Source organism: Panthera onca, chromosome F2 (genome assembly GCF_046562875.1).
Source record: "Panthera onca isolate mPanOnc1 chromosome F2, mPanOnc1 haplotype 2, whole genome shotgun sequence".
In the NCBI taxonomy this organism is placed as follows: domain Eukaryota; kingdom Metazoa; phylum Chordata; class Mammalia; order Carnivora; family Felidae; genus Panthera; species Panthera onca.
The window spans coordinates 41,371,977-41,391,367 of record NC_138356.1 but is presented as its reverse complement, the minus strand read 5'-3'; the positions used below and the strand labels follow the sequence as shown (position 1 = coordinate 41,391,367).

Below are 19,391 nucleotides of genomic sequence, written 5' to 3'. Positions count from 1 at the left end.
AATTCTAAAGTCAATTTAATTTTATATCTGCAAATGAATGCCCAATGTTCATATTCTGTGGGAATAAAAAAATTCTGGATTCTGAATACACGTATAATCTGAGCAGTTTCACAGTGATGTGCTGATAATGAAAGCCAATCCTTAAGATACTTTTTTGACCAAAGTATTTTAGTAATAGAGATATCTTCATACAGTGGATTCTATTTTTGTTTATAATATTGGTGTTGTGTGAGTAGGCACATAACCTGTTTTTCCTCAAACATTACTGTATCAAGTCCAGAATTCTTCTGGTCAGAGGTAGCTTTTGGTTTCATATTCACTTACTTTTTTATAACAGCTTTATTTGCGATATAATTCTCACATATCATACAATTTACCTATTTAAGGTAGACAGTTCAGCAGTCTTCATCACATTTACAGAAAGAACCTGCACACGGATTTTAAAGGGGCAAAGAGTAATTCCTCTCTTAGTTTGAGCTCAGTTTTATAGGTTACTATTTCTATAGTGGGAATGTAAAGGGTGTTATGACTAAAAACTATATTCTTTTTTTTATAGGCTACCGCCCAAGTCCTCGTGACCGTGCTTCCAGAGGTCGTGGGGGACTTGGACCTTCCTGGGCAAGTGCAAATAGCGGCAGTGGAGGCTCAAGAGGAAAGTTTGTCAGTGGAGGCAGTGGTAGAGGTCGTCATGTACGATCCTTTACACGATAAAAATCCTTTTGGGAACATCCTGAGTGTATACGAACATTTCATGAGGACAATAAAAGTAAAATAAGACATTAAAGGACCAACTTAGACTTAGCAGTTATCTGGAGACATCTGAGAGAATATTTTTATCTGAAGAAAGCAGATTTTGTTTGATACCTAACACAAGATTTCAATAAAAATCCAAACTTTGTATGTACGTTTGTATATATTTTTTCCCTTTCATATATAACTATTTACAAAATTTCTTAGGTAGAAAATGAACAATGAAGTGACTTTGGTTTTAGTGTATTTTTGCCTATGCCACAGATGTCCTCAATACTTTCTCAGCTCATGGTGCCCTTTAGTGTTGCAGTAACTTTTTCACAGCACAGCTAAGCCAAAAGAAGTACCTAATACTTCTATTTATTAACAGGTGGGTCCAAACAGCTTAATAAGAATTTATATCATAACCATGAGTAACTGTGAACACTGCCACCTTCTTAGACTTTGGAACCAGCTTGGACACCATCAGTATCATTTCCTGTTCCACAGTGCTTTTTGCATAGTACTTTTTATCAGAACTGCTGAAAACCTGGTTTTGCAAAGATACACTGTCATGAGAAAATTTAGTGCTAATTAAAGTACCTTGAAGTAGTAGTTTGTGTTGTGTCCAACAGATGTGTTACTCTCAAAAATTTAAAATACCCTGTGACATCTGTGTTAATTTACTAGGATGCCCTGGTGCTGGGAATCTTTTGGCTGTACCAAAAGAAACCTGACACTCTTCTTCATATTAGAAAGAAATATGTACGTACTTTGTGTTTCAACTTTATACCTACTTATGCTATTTTATTATGCAATTTTTTAAAGCCTAAATGAGACATAGCCTAATAATGGTCTTTTGAGAGTCAGAAACATCTAATAAAGTCTGGACTTTACATACAGAAATAAAGTTGATAACTTTGAGAAAATAGCCATATTTTCCCCAAGGGTATCTTGACTCAGCGTATATAACTGGCATAAAATATAGAGTTCTTAAACAACAGGAGTGTATGAGTCTCATGCCATCCCTATATCACTGTTTTGCCAAACTATTTGTGGGAATATAAAGTATGTTTGTTTGGAAAATACTTTAAAGAACTCTGAGCTCTGAGCTCTAAAGACTCTGATTTAAGGAAAAGGTAATGGAAATCTTTTCATAACTATAGTAGCCTCAAAAAATCCAAGGTAACTTAAATCTCTTTCATTCCTGAAACCTAATGAGTTCATTCTCTCTAAAGATGCATTTTTCACATTAGCTAGAATTCAAAGTTTGTCCCTCATGTCTGACATAAGTACACAGAAAAATCGTTGTTTTTTAAGTAACTGCATTTCTTAAATAATAACATATGGCTATATACAAATACATAATTACTTGACTAGTTTTTTAGCTTTAAGTTGAATATAATCTCTGAGAAATAATCAGAGTTGTTTCTGCTGTTTGCCTTAGATGATTCAGGCCAATATTTCAGACCAGCCAAGATAATAAATTAACATAAATGCAAATTAATACCAGACAAATTTAAAACGTCTTGAGTAATTAAGAGTCTTAGATAAACATGTTGACTATCCCTTTCATGCATGCATCACTCAGTTTTTATAGCAATCCAGCAAAGGAGATATACCATAATTTTATAGATAGAGAAAGCTGAAGAGGAGCTTGACTCAAAAGTGAAAGAAACAGGATTTAGAACCAGGTTGGCTAGCTTGTAATTCTATACCTCTTTTTTTCCATCTTGGAGAAGTATGAAGCTACGTTTTAGGTTGAATGATAATAAAGATAAAAATTAATTTATCATAGGGAAGTGTTAATTCCAAAGGCTTAACACTCTGTTTTAGTCATTTCTAAAGTGAGCCAGATAGATAACTGGGGGATGTTTGCTGTCATATATATTTAGATCTCTATGGAAGGTCACATACCTTCAAAAATAAATCAATTTTATATTATATGTACTTTGGTAAAATGGGTATATGCGTTATTTGCAAAACTACTTTGTTTTACATAAGACATTTCAGGAAAAGTTTTGAATGGTATTTAGAAATTAATGAAAATGGAGAATACCTTTAAGAATAAAACTTATATTCTATTTAACATATAATACAAGGAGTTACTGAGTTAAGTCTTTAATTGAATGATTTGTATTTTTTCATAAGTATAAGAAAAAAGAGGGGCGCCTGGCTGGCTCAGTAGGTAAAGCATACGACTTCTGCTCAGGTCATGATCTCAGGGTTCGTGAGTTCAAGCCCTGCATTGGGCTCTGTGCTGACAGTTCAGCCTGGAGGCTGCTTTGGATTCTGTGTGTCCCTCTCTCTGTCCCTCCCCCACTCACACTCTGTCTCTCAAAAATAAACAAAAAAATTTGTGAAAACTCAAATAAGTTTTTAAAGTAACTTTTTAAAATAGCTAAATAAAAAAAAAGACATTAGAGTTGTATGTTAGATCATATATAACATCTCTGGAATTATTTTTGCATAAAGACTAGTTCAGATGAAAAACGTGATTTTTATTTTTAAATTCATAGGCCAGATAGATCAATAATTAATGAGCAAGATTTTATAAGGGTCCTATAAATTCATAAGCTAGAGAAAAGGTTGCAAACTCAACTACTAGCAATGGCCTGGAAAGTAACAAATGTGGGAAGAGAATCAGTTGAAGAACAGACAGTGAAAACTGGAGAAGAGTTGTTAGTTGGTATTTTGGCTTCAGTTCCAGAGTGAAAATAGGGAAAGTTGAAGCAGGTGGCTCTGGAGAGTGCCTGCAGTGTTAAAGGAGACTAGGCTTCAGCTTCAGCTGATCAGTAACTTGGAAGACTGATAGGTCCAATGCTGATGCATCTTCTGACTTTTTTTATTTTTTATTAAAAAAAATTTTTTTTAATGTTTGTTTTTGAGAGAGTGAGACACAGTGTGAGTGGGGGAGGGGCAGAGAGAGAGGGAGATACAGAATCTGAAGCAGGCTCCAGGCTCCAAGCTGTCAGCACAGAATGGTGAGGTAATGACCCGAGCTGAGGTCGGACATTTAACTGACTGAGCCACCCAGGTGGCCCATTTTCTGATTTTATTAAAAAATTTTTTTTTTATTACTCAGGGGCTTCACTTCCGATTCTTTCAAAGAAGCCAAGGGGCGCCTGGGTGGCTCAAGCAGATAAGTGGTGAACTTGTTTTAGCCTCAGGTCATGATCTCATGGTTTGTGGGACCAAGCCCCTTGTCAGGCTCTGCACTGGCAGTACGGATCCTGCTTGGGATTCTCTCTCCGTCTCCCCCTTCCTCCCGCTTTTTGCTCTCTCTCAAAATACATAAACTTAAAACAGAGAAGTCAAAAATTTGGACCATTGTGTGAACAATTTTTTTTCTTTGTGTGTACGTAAGCATTTTCCAAATGCAGCAGTTAATAACTATATGAGCCAAAAAAACACAAGTGCAGGGCAAAATGTGGCCAGAGGATTCCATCCTGAAGAGTTTGATAACATCTGTTTTAGAAATTGGAACTGGATTATTGCAAAAACTTACCTCATTTGAGACAGTAAAATTTACCAAGTAAATTTGTGGTAGGACATGATGCTATGGAGCTCTTTGGAGCCAAAAAGCTTGGATTTGAGAACAGCTTTATCATCTATTAGCTGTGCAACTTTAATAAACTTTAATCTCTTATCCTAAATCTATCTCCTTTTACCTACCTCACTATGTCTTGAAGATTAAAGAAAGTATATATTTGACTTTTTTCTTTTTTGATGTGTAGAGCAATATTATTTACTAAATTGTTATTTAACTAAATTATTTCTGAAGTCATAGGAATTAGTGCCTGCTTGAGAAATAATGTGGAAGTTATAGGAATAGAGTTACAGCTCTGTAGATCTACTGAAGCATTTTGATGGGACTTTAGGGAAGTTTTTAGTTTGGGGATACTTTTATAATAGTTCTGTAGTATACATTCTAAGTGAAGATAGTCCAGTTTCTTTTTTTTTTTTTTTTTTTTTTTTTTTTAAATTTTTTTTTTTTTTCAACGTTTTTTATTTATTTTTGGGACAGAGAGAGACAGAGCATGAACGGGGGAGGGGCAGAGAGAGAGGGAGACACAGAATCGGAAACAGGCTCCAGGCTCCGAGCCATCAGCCCAGAGCCTGACGCGGGGCTCGAACTCACGGACCGCGAGATCGTGACCTGGCTGAAGTCGGACGCTTAACCGACTGCGCCACCCAGGCGCCCCAAGATAGTCCAGTTTCTAATAAGTTCCAGGATGCTCAGGAGCATGTGGTAATATTTTTTAAATATAAGGAGGTGGTAGATGATACGAAAATGCAAGGAACAGTGAGTAGTCTACTTTGGCCAGTATTGGATGCTGGGATCAAGGGTAGAAGAAGTGGAGGGAATGTGTACTTGGAGACAGGGCTAAATTGTGAAAGGTCTCTTATTTGCTGTGCTCAGCAACAAAATAAGAATTTTTGTTAATATGAATGACATTTTTAAACTTGGCACACCTTTATAAGCATCTACTATTGGTGAGTGACTGAAAGATGTTTTCCATAAGTTAATCATAATCAGATTTATGCTTTAGAAAGATATCGGGGCGCCTGGGTGGCTCAGTCAGTTAAGCATCCAACTTCGGCTCAGGTAATGGTCTTGCGGTTTGTGAGTTCGAGCCCCACGTCGGGCTGTGTGCTGACAGTTTGGAGCCTGGAGCTTGCTTTGAATTCTGTGTCTCCCTCTTTCTGCCCCTTCCCCGCTTGTGCTCTGTCTGTCTGCCTCTCAAAAATAAATAAAAACATTTAAAAAGTAGAAAGACAGCTCTAGTGCAGTAAGAATGGATTAGAGAGGGAAGAGCCCAAGCAGAAACAGCAATTAAGCAATTACAGCAAAGATCTAAATCAGTGATTTCTAGAGTGGTCCTCAGACCAGCAGCTTGGCATCACCTGGGAATTTGTTAGGAATGCACATTCCCAGGCACAATCCCAGACCTAAGAAATTGGAACTGGGGCCCAGCAATGTGTGCTTTAACAAGCCCTGCACACAATTCTGCTAAAATTTGATGCACCCTAACACTTTGAGAACCACTGATATGTTCTCAGTGGTTTTAAAATTTAGGAATCATCTGGGGAGGTCATTAAATACGCAGGTTCCAGGAGGCTCCTGGGTTGGCTCATCGGGTTAACCATCCGGCTCTTCGTTTTGGCTCAGGTCATGCTCTCACAGTTTGTGAGTTCAAGCCCCACATGGGGCTTCTTGCTGACAGTGCAGAGCCTGCTTGAGATTCTCTCTCTCCTCCTCTCCGCTCCTCCCCATCTTGTGCACAGGTGTGCATGCATGCTCGCTCTCTCTCAAAATAAATAAAAAACTTAAAAATAGAGGTTCCAGGGACCTACTAATCTGTTTTTAAAAAGCTTTTCAGGAGATTCTGATAATCAGCCAGGTTTGGATCCAGTGACCCAAATGAAAAGTAATGTCCTAAGCTAAGACAATGGTAATGGAAATGGAGGGATCAAATACAAAAGATGTTTCCCAGATACTGTAATGCCTCTAGAGTTATATTAGGCCACGATGGCATAAAATAGTACAAAGCAGTTACTGCTCTGAAATACCTTTCTAGTGGGAGAAGGGAGGGACAGCTACACAAGTTGCTACACAAGTCCTCAAAAGGTGAAGGTGAAAAGACTACTAGATTGGGCAGTTTGAAAGATTTTATAATTTCTGTGATGGTAGTTTTTTTGGAGTGTGAATTTGGAGAAAGGTAAGCAGAATCCACAATGCTGTTTGTTGAATTATAGAGAAGTGAGAAACTATGGGCAATGAATAGTTTTTCAATCTGGTGGGGAACAGAGGAGAGATTGCTAAAAGCTATGTGTACCAAAGCCACTCCTTCCCTAACATGTTATGTATAAAGTTTGCCTTTATGTTTGTGGTGCTAGACCGCATCTGCAGAATCTAGTTTTGTTTTCTGTGCTTCCATACTTGACTACAGACTGCTTTGGAAATTGCATTTCTTCCTTCCTTCCTTCCTTCCTTCCTTCCTTCCTTCCTTCCTTCTTTTTCTTTCTTTCTTTCTTTCTTTCTTTCTTTCTTTCTTTCTTTCTTTCTACTTATTTATTTTGAGAGAGAGACAGAGTGTGCGAGTGGGGAAGGGGCAGAGAAAGAATTCCTAGCTGGCCCTGCACTGTCAGCATGGGGCCTGATGTGGGGCTCAAACCCACAAACCAAAAGTTTATGACCTGAGCCAAAACTAAGAGTTGGTCACTTAACTGACTCAGCCACCCACGCACCCTGGAAATTGCATTTCTGATTGTTGTATTCTAAGTTCTTCTGTCGATGTCTTTCATATCTAAGATGTTCTTAACTATGCTGCATTGTTTCATGCTGCATAAATATCTTGGAGGTATACTTTTTTAATGACCCTATTCTGGTTAGTATATCATTATATATTCTTGGGTTTTAAATGGAACATAGTTTTGAGGTATTTGGAAAAAATTATGCTGAGTTCTTGGCTTTCATTTTATTATTTTACTTTTTAAAGTTTATTTATTTTGAGAGAGTGGGGGGGAGGAGCAGAGAAAGAGAGGGAGACAGAGAATCCCAAGTGGGCCCTGCACTGGCAGTGTGGACTCACGAACCATGAGATCATGACCTGAGCTGAAATCAAGGGTCGGATATTTGACCGACTGAACCACCCAGCTGCCCCAGAAACTTTTACTTCTGATAGGTCTAATGTTAACTGAACCTGGGACACAGTACAATGTCCTTACAGAAAGTAGTGGTGATAAAATTTTAGTACTTACTCAATGAGTAAAGAAGGGAAGGAAATGAACTAAAGTTTATCAAAACATTTGTTTACAAAGATATCTGCATCCACAAAATTGCCTAGATGAAGAATTTTTTTAAGTTTATTTATTTTTAATGTTTATTTTTGAGAGAGAGAGAGAGCGAGGGAGGGAAGAGCAGAGAGAGAGGGAGACACAGAATGTGAAGTAGGCTCCAGGCTCTGGGCTGCCAGCACAGAGCCCAACATGGGGCTTGAACTCACCAACCATGAGACCATGACCTGAGCTGAAGTCGGATGCTTAACCGACTGAGCCACCCAGGCACCCCTAAATTTATTTATTTTTGAGAGAGAGAGTGAGAGAGTACATGAGCAAAGGAGGGCAGAGAGAGAGAATCCTATGTAGGCTCCAAACTGTCAGCACAGAGTCTGACACGGGGCTCAAACTCACGAACCCGTGAGATCATGACCTGAACTGAAACTCAGAGTCAGATGCTTAAACCTACTGAGCCACCCAGGCACCCTTCAGTGTCGTAACTTTAAATAGCATCTCTACATATTGGTTCCTCTAAATTTCCAACCCAGACCTGTCCTGTGACACCCAGATTTGCATCTCGACATCTCCACCAGTTTTCTAGCAATCACTTTAAATTTGACATACTCAAATTGAGCTCTGAATATTCCCCTGCTGTGATCATTACTCCTTTGCTGTCTTCTTTTTTTAAATTTTCAATAAATAGCAACTCCATACTTCAAATTTCTCACACCAAAACGCTTAGAGTCATTCTTCCCTACTGTGTTTCTCTCATACTCTGCTTTGATCTTGACTTCTAGACTCTAATTGTTCCACCTCTGCTGCCAAACCACCATTGTCTCTTTTCTGAGTTATGGTAATAGCTTCCTAATTCATCTCAAAACCCGTCAATGGCCTCCCATTTCAGAATAAAAGCTGGAATTCTTACAATAGTCCACAGGTTTCTACCCCTGTTTTCACCCCTCTTTGGTATTTCTTTGGCCTCATCTACTACTCTCTGAGCTCACTTTGCTCCAGCTACCACCTTCTGACTGTTCCTACCAGCCCTAAATACACTATTGCTTCAGGACCTTTGTTCAAAGAGGCCTTCCCTGGCTACCCTATCTAGAGTTTCAATACCCCCCATCTCTGCTTTACTCTTCTTATGCCTTTTCACTATCTAGCACTCACTTATCTTCTTTATCATTAGGTGCAAGTAGTAGACTTTGTCATTAAAATGCAGAAAATTAAAATCATTTATGTAATAAGTTATGTTAGTATTGAGAAGTAGTTGTAATCGTTCTGACAAAAATGACAGGTATCTTTCTACACTATCTTTTTTTTTCTAGCCCACCATTATCTAATACCATAAAACAATTAAGTGAAGTAAACTAAATATTTCATGATGATAATTTTTATTAGAAAGAATAAAAAGTGAGATTGATTTCTCTTCCATAGACAATTCCTATAAAATATAAATAAGCCTTTTGAAATTTTGAAATTTACTGTTTCAAAGAAAAGTTATTTTATCTGCTGTATTCTAACTAGGACTATATTTCTTTTGGTTTATGCTCATCAGTTATAATTTTGCTGTTTGTCCTTATCTTTATTGTAGAAAATTAATCCTAACTTTTGCTGTTATGCAATTCATAACATCTTTATTTAAAACACGAATTTTGCTAAAATAAAGTCCAAAGAATTGTAACAATTTAGTATATAAAAAATGATACAGGGGCACTTGGTTAGCTCAGTTGGTAGAGCATGTGACTCTTGATCTCAGGGTCTGAATTCAAGTCCTACATTGGGCTTATAGTTCACTTAAAAATAAAATAAAATACAGGGTGCATGAGTGGCTCTGTCGTTTAAGTGTCTGACTTTGGCTCAGGTCATGATTTCATTGTTTGTGAGTTTGAGCCCCACATTGGGCTTTGTGCTGAGAGAGAGAGAGGCCTGCTTGGGATTCTCTCTCTCTCTCTCTCTCTCTCTTTGGCTCTCACTCTCTCTCTCTGCCCCTCCCCACACACTCTGTCTCTCAAAATAAACTTTTATTAAAAATTTTTTTTTCAATGTTTATTTTTGAGAGAGAGAGAGAGAGAAAGAAAGAGAGAGAGTGTGTGAGCAGGGGGAGGGGCAGAGAGAGAGGAAGACACAGAATCTGAAGCAGGCTCCAGGCTCTGAGCTGTTAGCACAGAGCCCAAGGTGGGGCTTGAACTCACAAACCAGGAGATCATGACCTGAGCTGATGTCAGGTTAATCAACTGAGCTACCCAGGCACCCCTCTCAAAATAAAAGTTTAAAATAAAATACAAAATTTCAAAAAAGAATACTAGTCTACCACAGTTAGGTAAAATTTAATATTCTCTAATTCTTTACCTATATTTTAGAGTTAAGTGTTTTCCAAAATCAGGCTAAATAATAAAAATTATTCTATTCACACATTTCTAAGTTTCTTGTTCAAACTGGAGTATTTTTGTAGATACTACAGACAGTGACATGGTTTGGAGATACTTCTACATTAAAAGGCCTATGACCTATACATGGCTTGTCACTATATTAAAAGGTGTCACACCACTTTTAAAAGGTTAGTTTACCTATTTGGGTTAGGTACTTTAAGGGCCTATATTATTTTAACCACGTTGCTGAAGTCACTTTATTCTTAAAATGCTGCATAATTTAGGAGCTTTATGGTAAAATCGGCATATTTGCATATTATTTTTCTAAGCAGACCATCTAACTGTATGGACATATCCATGTAGGTGGTCTCAGATTTAAGATGGGTCGTCTGTTGAAAATGAAGTCTGTAGCCTCAGCACCTACAGCATGTCTGATTATAGGACATAAGTAACAAATAAACAAATAAATATTTTTCCAACCAAATATTTTTGAATTGAACCAAACTACAAATAAAGGGAAACGCATAGAGACATGCGCAGTTAAGGTCGTCCAATCAGAGTCGGGCTGAACAAGGCGCAGCCGCAGGAAGGTGGTACGCACGCGCGGCTAGCTCGTTCGCGATAGGCTGCGCTGAGGCGGGAGCCTTAAGCTCCTCGGGTGGCGAGGTGTTTTCTGTTTACCCGAGTTTTTCTTCCCTGGATGTGCGGCTTCTATTGGGTCGTCGCCGGTGCGTCCTTGGAGGGGAAGGCTTGTGAGACTGCGGTGGTGTGTGCGCTTGTGTGGGACAAAACAGGAGAGGCGCTGGAGCAGGCCTCCGGGGAGGAGGGAAGGAAGGCGGTGGAGCGGCCGCGGCCGTCTCCTGCGGGCGGGGGGGAGAGCGGTCTGAAGTGTAAAGGACGCCCTCGCTCTTGGCTCCGGGGTGGCTGGTGCCAAGGCCGGCGGTAGGGGTGCGTTTGTGATGGGGGAGGGGGGTAGTGTCCCAGGGAGAGTCGACTCTGGGCAGTGGTCCCCCAGCTGTCCACCTGCTTTGCTTCTGTGGGTCTTGGGTTTCTTTCCCCCAGGGCTAGTCTACATTATGTTGCACGGTACAAACCGATTAATTAATAGACGATGTCTGTAGGCACGTTTAGCGGGGCCACAAAGGAGAGGAACGACTTAAGTCACGAAGTGTAGCTGCTGCCTATGGTAGTTGGAAGGCCAAAAGCAGAAACAGCAGGTCTGTTGCTGGTTCTTGGCTGTTTTATTAACGTTGTTGTATCCTAGAGGTTTAATGGTTGCATTCTTCAAAGACTACATCATCATTATCTAATCCATAGTATTATCAAAATCCACATCCTCAAGTTTACACCGTTCAATTTAAATCTTATATTCTTTTCAGTAGCTCGTTGTGATGAAAATAAAATGTTACTAGCTGTTAAACTTGTTTTCTAAGGCTTTTTACAGGTTTATTCTCTTATATTTTTAAAGATAGGGTTGTAGGGATGAACTGTTTTTATGTTTTGGGGTTAAATCTGTCAGATTCGTAGATGATTTCTGTTTTGGGTGTTTTTTAGGTTGGTACTGCTGAATATGAGACGATCTGCAGCACCGAGTCAGTTGCAGGGGAATTCCTTCAAAAAAGTAAAATTTATACCACCAGGAAGGAGTAATCCAAGTCCAGATGAAGAGATTACAAAGATGAGTCCAGATGTAAAATTACTTCAGGTAAAAATAAAATAAATAAGTAAATAAAATAAAAGAAGCATAATATAGAGAAGCATGTTTTTTTTTTTTTTTTTAACATGTCATTTAAGGAGTTAACGACACTTATCGCCTGAAGGAGTTTTTACTGTCTCTGACAAAGTCTTCCCAAAACCTTAAAATAATGGTTAAAATCATTTTTTTAAAGGAATGATACGCAGTTGGATCTCTAGAGTAAACTGTTAACAGTAAAAAATAACCTCTGTGAAGGAATTGTAAAAATAAATTATTGTAACCAGTGTTCTTTTTAAAACTACCATATAAGTGAAAACCTTAGGTAAGGTGATTTGAGGAGACTATGTAAGTAATGATTACAGTCACTATTTTGTATGTTTCCTTTTTTCTTTTCCTTTTATTTTTTTAGGTTTATTTATTTATTTTGAGAGGGAGAGAGTGCAAGCACGCAAGTGAGCATGGGGGAGGGGCAGACAGAGGAGGGAGAGAGAGAATGCCAAGCAGGTTCCACACCAACACCCTGCAGTCCAATGTAGGGCTCAACCCTGAGAACCTCTAGATCGTGACTGAGCCGAAATCAAGAGTCAGACGATTAACTGACTGAGCTGCCCAGGCGCCTCTCCTTTTTTTTTTTATTGCGATAAAGTATATATAACATAAAATTTGCTATTTTACCTTTTTTGTTTTTTAGAAGATTTATTTTTAGAGTGCGAGGCAGGGAGAGGGGTGGAGTGGGGAGGGGAGAGAGAGGGAGAAAGAAAAAGAGAGTATCTCAAGCGGGCTCCATCCTCGGCGAGGAGCAGGAGGCGGGGCTTGATCCCACAACCCTGGAATTTTGAGTTGAGCTGAAATCAAGAGTTGGTGCTCAACTGACCAAACCACCCAGGCCCCCCCCCTTCCCATTTTACCATTGTTTGTAAAAGTTTATTTTGAGAGAGCACAAGTGGGGGAGGGGCAGAGAGAGAGAATCCCAAGCAGGCTCCAAACTGTCAGTGCAGAGCCCGATGGGGGGGGGGGGGGAGGCTCAAACTCAGGAACCATGAGATCATGACCCTAGCCAAAGTCGGCTGCTTAATAGACTGAACCACCCAGGTACCCCCTATATTACCATTTTTAAGTGTGCCAGATAAATGGCATTAATTATACTCACACTGTTTTGCAGCCGTCATCACTGTTTTCACTTGAAAACTTTTTCATTACCCCAAACAGAAATTCTATAACCATTAAACAGTAATTCCTTATTCCCTCCTTCACCTACCCCCTTGTAAGCACTATTTATTGTACTTTCTCTCTTCATAAATTTGACTTCTAGTTACCTTATAGAAGTGGAATAATACGATATTTACCCTTTATTTCTGTCTTATTTCAGTTAGCATGTTTCAAGGTTCATCCGTGTTGTAGCATGTGTCAAAACTTCATAACTTTATAAGGTTGAACAATATTTAGTTGTATGTATATACCACATTTTATTTATCCATTCATTTATTGGTGGATACTTGTGTTTTCACTTTTTGGCTGTTGTGAATAATGCTGCTATGAACATTGGCATACAAGTTTCTATTTGAATCCCTGTGTTCATTTTTCTAGGAGTGGAATTGCTGGGTAATGAGGTAACTCTGTGTTTAATTTTTTGAGAAATTACCAAACTGTTTTCCACAACTGCTGCACCGTTTTACGTTTTCATCAGCACTGTGTGAGGGTTTCCTTTTCTCCACTTCTTCAGCAACACTTGTTATTTTATTTATTTATTTATTTATTTATTTATTTATTTGATTATAGCCATCCTAGTAGGTGATTGGTAGTAAGAGTGGTATTTCATTGTGGTCTTGATTTGCATTTCTCTTATGAAAAGTGGTGCTGAGCATCTTTTCATATGTTAATTGGCTCTTTGTAGATCTGATTTGGAGAAATACCTATTCAAGTTCTTTGCCTGTTTTTTTTTTTTTTTTTTTAAGTTTTAATTTATTAGAGCCCACAAGAACAAACGGGGAGGGGCAGAGAGAGATGGGGACAGAGGATCCAAAATGCACTCTACACTGACAGCAGTGAGCCTGATACGGGGCTTGAACTCACTGTGAGATCATGACCTGAGCTTAAGTTGGCTGCTTAACTGACTGAGCCACCCAGGCACCCCCTTTGCCTGGTTTTTAATAGGTTGTTCTAATTTATTTTGTGTCTTTTTGTGGTTAAAAAGGTCTAATATTTTTTAAAGTTTATTTTGAGGTGGGAGGGGCAGAAAGAGAAGCAGAGAGAATCTCAAGCAGGTTCAGGGCAGAGCCCGATGTGGGGCTCAATGAGATCATGACCTGAGCCTAAACCAAGAGTCAGATGCTTAACTGACTGAGCCACCCAGGTGCTCCAAAAACTCTGCTAGTTTTTAACTTGTTTTTTGGTCTGCATGTGTTTGTTTTAGCCTACATTTCTTTCTGGCCACAATGTCAGAAGAAAACATAGGTTTCTGTTTTTTTAATAAGGTTCCTTTCTTTTTTTCTTTCTTTCTTTCTTTTTTTAAAAGCAGCTTTAATTAGATACAATTCACATTCCACACAGTCCCACTACTACAATTCGTGGATCTTTTTTTTGTTGTTTTTTTTTGTTTGTTTTTTGTTTTTTGTTTTTGTATTTTTGAGAGAGAGAGAGAGAGAGAGAGAGAGAGACAGAGCATGAGAGGGGGAGGGACAGAGAGGGACACACAGAATCCAAAGCAGGCCTGATGCAGGGCTTGAACTCATGAACCTTGAGATCCTGACCTGAGTTGAAGTTGGCTGCTTAACCAACTGCTTGAGCCACCCAGACGCCCTGTCATTGGTCTTTACCATATTCACAGAGTTGTACGGTGATCACAGAAATCAATTTTAGAACGTTTTCATCACTGGGCGCCTGGGTGACTCAGTTGCATCTGACTCTTGATTTTGGCTCAGGCCATGATCCCAGGGTCATAGGATCAAGCCCCATGTCAGGTTCCATGCTAAATGTGCAGCTTGCTTGGGATTATTTCTTTTTCTCCCTCTCCTGTGCGGGTGCAATCTCTTTCTCTCTAAAAAAAAAAAAAAAAGAAAAAAAGAAAAAAAAAAGAACATTTTCATCACTCCAGAAAGAAAACTTATATATATTAACAGTCATTCTCCATTTTTCCCAAACTCTTTCAGTGCTTTGCAACCACTAATCATTTTTCCATCTCTGTAGATTTGCCTATTAGGGACATTTCATATAAATGGAATCATACGTTCATCATACTCATTGCTTTTTGTGACTGGCTTTTTCCAGTTAGTGTAATGGTTTCCTTATCCATGTTTTAGTACGTATCAATAATTTATTTCTTTTTATTGCCAAATTTATTAGTTTTCTATTCCTGCTATAAAAAATTACCACAAGTTTAGTGGCTTAAAGAAACACAAATCTATTAAAGTTCTATAGGTCAGAAGTCCAAAACAGATCTCACTGGGCTAAGATCAAGGTGTTGGCAGGGCTGCATTAATTTCTGGAAGTTTTAGGCGATAATCTATTTCCTTTGCTTTTTCTAGGTTTGATAGGCCACCTGAATTTATTTTTTGCTCCTGGCCCCCTTCTTTAATTTTCAAAGCCAGCAATGATAATTTCTGTTGCCATGTTGTTATGTCTCTGGTTCTCTCAAACTGGAATCATTTGATTAGATTGCGCCACCTGGATAATCCAGGACAGTCTCCATTCCAGGAGAGATTACTTTGAGCACATTTTACATCTGCAAAGTTCTTTTGCCTTGTAACATATTCACAGATTCTGGGGATTAGTATAAATGTCTTTGGGAAGCATTATTCTGCCTACCATACTGTATAATATTAATATTAATACACCACATTTTATTTATCTGTTCATCAGTTGACAGGCATTTGGATCGTTTCCACTTTTCAAATTATGAGTTATTGTAAGTTTTTTAATGTTTATTGTTGAGAGAGAGAGAGAGAGAGAGAGAGAGAGACAGGGTGAGTGGGGGAGGGTCAGAGAGAGAGGGAGACACAGAATCCAAAGCAGGCTCTAGGCTCTGAGCTGTCAGCACAGAGCCCAATGAGGGGCTTGAAGCCATGAGCCACAAGATCCTGATCTGAGCCAAAGTCAGACGCTTAACCAACTGAGCCATCCAGGTGCTCCTTAAATTATGAGTTATTAATAATGCTTATGAACATTTGTGTGTAACTTTTTGTGTAGACATATGTTTTCATTTTTCTTAGTTATATTCCTAGGTTTGGAATTGCTGGATCATATGATAACTCTGTTTAATCTTTCATTAATAAACTGCCAGACTCTTTTTCAAGGTAGCTGCAGTAGTTTCATTTGTACCATCAGTGTATGAGGATTTCAGTTTCTCCACATCCCTGTCAACACTTAAGATCTTTTTGATTGTAGCCATACTAGTGGGTGAAGTAGTATGTCATTTGTGGTTTTGATTTGTGTGTCACTGGTGGCTAAATGTTGTTGAGCATCTTTATATGTGCTTATTGGCCATTTGTGTATTTTATTTGGAGAACTGTCTGTTCAGATCCTTTGACCCTTGTAAAACTGGATTATTTGCTTTTTATTATAGAGTTGTAAGAGTTTTTTTTCTTTAAGATTTTTAATTTTTTAAGTAATCTCTACACCTAATGTGGGGCTTGAACTTACAACCCAAGAACATGAGTCTCACACTTCACTGACAGAGCCAGCCAGGTGCCACTAGAGTGTTTTTAAAAAAAATATATTCTAGCTACAGCTTCTTATCAGATACATTATTTGCAAACGTTTTCTCATTTTGTTGGTTATTCTTCACTTTTTAGATAGTATCATTTGTAGCACAGAAGTTTTTAATTTTGACTAAGTTAGATTTATCTAATTTTTTTGATGTTAGTCCTTGTGATTTTGGTAGTATATCTAAGAAGGTCATGAATAGTTACTCCTGTATTTTTGTTTTTTAATTTTTAGTTTTTTAATGTTTATTTTTGAGAGAGAGAGAGAGAGAGACAGAGAGAGACAGAGAGAGAGGAAGACACAGAATCCAAAGTAGGCTTCAGGCTCTGAGCAGTCATCATAGAGCCCATCGCAGGGCTTGAACTCGTGAACAGTGAGATCATGACCTGAATCGAAGTCAGGCGCTTAACTGACAGAGCCACCCAGCTGCCCCTGTATTTTGTTTTTTAAAGAACTTTTTTTTTGTTGTGCCTGGCTGGGTCAGGTGGTAGAGCATGCGACTCTTGATCTCGAAGTTGTGAGTTTGAGCCCCATGTTGGGTGTATTGATGACTTAAAATTAGAACCTAAAAAAAAAAACTTATTTGTTTTTTATTGAGGTATGATTGACATACAGCATTATATCCAGGTATACAACATAATGATATTTGTATATACTGTGAAATGATCATGATAAGTCTAGTTATCATCTGTCACTGCACATAGTTACAGAATTTTTTTTTCTTGTCTCATATTTTCTTCTAAGAGTTTTGTAGTTTTAGTTCTTACATTTTGGTCTGTGACCCATTTTGAGTTCCTTTTTGTGCATGGTGTGAGATAGGGGTGCAAATTCATTCTTTTGTATGTGGATACCTTGTTGTTCCAGGATGTTAAAAAGACTTTCTTTACCCATTAATCATTTTGACACCCTTGACTTAAGGTTTAATTTTTGATGTAGTTTTTTTTTTTGTTTGTTTAAAAAAAATTTTTTTTTAATGTTTGTTTATTTTTGAGAGGGAGAGAGAGAGAGAGAGACAGAGTTCATACAGGGAAGGGGCAGAGAGAGAAAGGGAGACTCAGAATCCAAAGCAGGCTCCAGGCTCTGAGTTGTCAGCACAGAGCCCGATGTGGGGCTGAACCCACAAACTTCGAGATCATGACCTGAGCTGAAGTCAGATGCTTAACCAGCTGAGCCACCCAGGCACCCCCCCTTTTTTTTTTTAAATGTTGTTTCTGAGGACTAATTTGAGACCAAAACCACCGATTTACTCTTTGAATTATATCAGGAAACTAAATAGTTATTTTTTAAAACTAGACATTTTCTAAGTAGGCATTTTTTTTTTTTTTTTTTTTTAATTTATTTTTGGGACAGAGAGAGACAGAGCATGAACGGGGGAGGGGCAGAGAGAGAGGGAGACACAGAATCGGAAACAGGCTCCAGGCTCCGAGCCATCAGCCCAGAGCCTGACGTGGGGCTCGAACTCACGGACCGCGAGATCGTGACCTGGCTGAAGTCGGACGCTTAACCGACTGCGCCACCCAGGCGCCCCTAAGTAGGCATTTTTGAAATTATACAGCTATTTTAAGCAAGGCAACATGAGAACCTTTGGCAATTAACTTTACCTTAGTCTATTCCATTCCTAACTTTTGTTCTTAGAATATTTATCTTAGATTGAGTTATTCCATACTAAAAAGTACTGTTTTGGTAACCTCGGGAGTTTTTATTTGGTCTGATAAATACAAAATCTGGAACAAATTGTCAAAATAAATGTGCTTGTGGGTAGTAATTCATTAAATAATAGAGTCTGAATATATAGTGAGATAAGTAAATAAGTAAATGGGGAGAAGAGTAAGCTCTTCCTTAAAGCGGAATGCTAAATCATAATAGAAGTGACAGTGTTAGAAAATAAAATGGATGCCATAAGTTGCTAAGAAGTAGACTTTATTTTTAAAAAAAATTTTTTTAATGTTTATTCATTTTTGAGAGAGAGAGACAGACCGAATGTGAGTGGGGGAGGGGCAGAGAGAGGGAGACACAGAATCTGAAGAGGCTCTAGACTCTGAGCCGTCAGCATGGAGCCTGATGCAGGGCTAGGATTCATGAACTGCAAGATCATGACTTGAGCCGAAGTTGGCTGCTTAACCAACTGAGCCACCCAGGCGCCCCTAAGAAGTAGACTTTAAAAATTCTCATCACAAGAAAAATTTTTTGTAACTATGTATGGTGATGGATGTTAACTATGTTTATTGTGGTGATCAATTTGAAATATATTCAAATCTTGAAGCATTCCACTGTACACTTGAAACTAATATGTTATATCTCAGTTAAGCCTCAATTAAAACAAAAGTTTAGCCATTTCTTAAGCCAGGGCTGAAGAGAAAACTGCCTTCAGTACTCCAATTAAAGGAGCTTATTAGCATACAACAATATATGCTTAAGAATGATTTGTGGGGATAAAGGAAGAATTTTAAGTTGCATGTTTATTACATGGGAACACATTTAAGCACCTACAATATGGCAGGATTTTATTTTTTATAAAATTTTTTTAATATTTATTTTTGAGAGAGAGTGTGCATTCACGGGGGAGGGGCAGAAAGAGAGAGGGACAGAGGATCAGAAGCAGGCTCTGTGCTAACAGCAGAGAGCCTGATGTGGGGCTCAAACTCACAAACCATGAGATCATGACCTGAGCTGAAGTCAGATGCTTAACTGACTGAACTACCCAGGGACCCCAATATGACAGGATTTTAAAGGGAATTAATACATTTAATATTAGTGTACTCTATAACAAAGAGTTTGCACATTAGTTCTTAATCCATGGAACAGAATCAATCTGTGTGATTTTTTTTTTTAAGTTTATTTATTTACTTTGAGAGAGACAGAGCGAGAGAAAAAGAGAGCACCAGCAGGAGATGGGCAGAGAAAGAGAGAGAGAGGATGCAAAGCCAGCTCTGTGCTGTCTGATGTGGGGCTTGATCCCACGAACCATGAGATCATGACTTGAACTGAAATCAAGAGTCAGATGGTTAACTGACTGAGCCACCCAGCACCCCCAATTTGTGTAATTTCTACAACAATGTAAGGGACTGGACTGGTTAGTATGAACTCTAGAAGGAAGTTTGAGGCATGGAGAA

General features: G+C 38.5%; 2 protein-coding genes across 4 annotated transcripts in view; both read left to right on the top strand.

Moving 5' to 3' along the window:
* Positions 1-904, top strand: part of VIRMA (vir like m6A methyltransferase associated) — a 58,578-nt gene extending 57,674 nt beyond the window's left edge. For all 3 annotated transcript variants that reach the window (XM_060610923.2, XM_060610924.2, XM_060610922.2), the window contains one exon: positions 557-904. In XM_060610923.2, coding sequence (XP_060466906.1) covers positions 557-711 — 155 coding nt within the window. In that variant the 3' untranslated portion in view covers positions 712-904. The remainder of the gene's footprint in view (positions 1-556) is intronic.
* A 9,573-nt stretch (positions 905-10,477) lies between these two features.
* The window catches only part of RAD54B (RAD54 homolog B), a 95,121-nt gene continuing 86,207 nt past the window's right edge, over positions 10,478-19,391 (top strand). The window contains exons 1-2 of the mRNA XM_060610918.2: positions 10,478-10,609; positions 11,436-11,586. Of these exons, the coding sequence (XP_060466901.1) occupies positions 11,452-11,586 (135 nt within the window). The 5' untranslated portion in view covers positions 10,478-10,609; positions 11,436-11,451. The remainder of the gene's footprint in view (positions 10,610-11,435; positions 11,587-19,391) is intronic.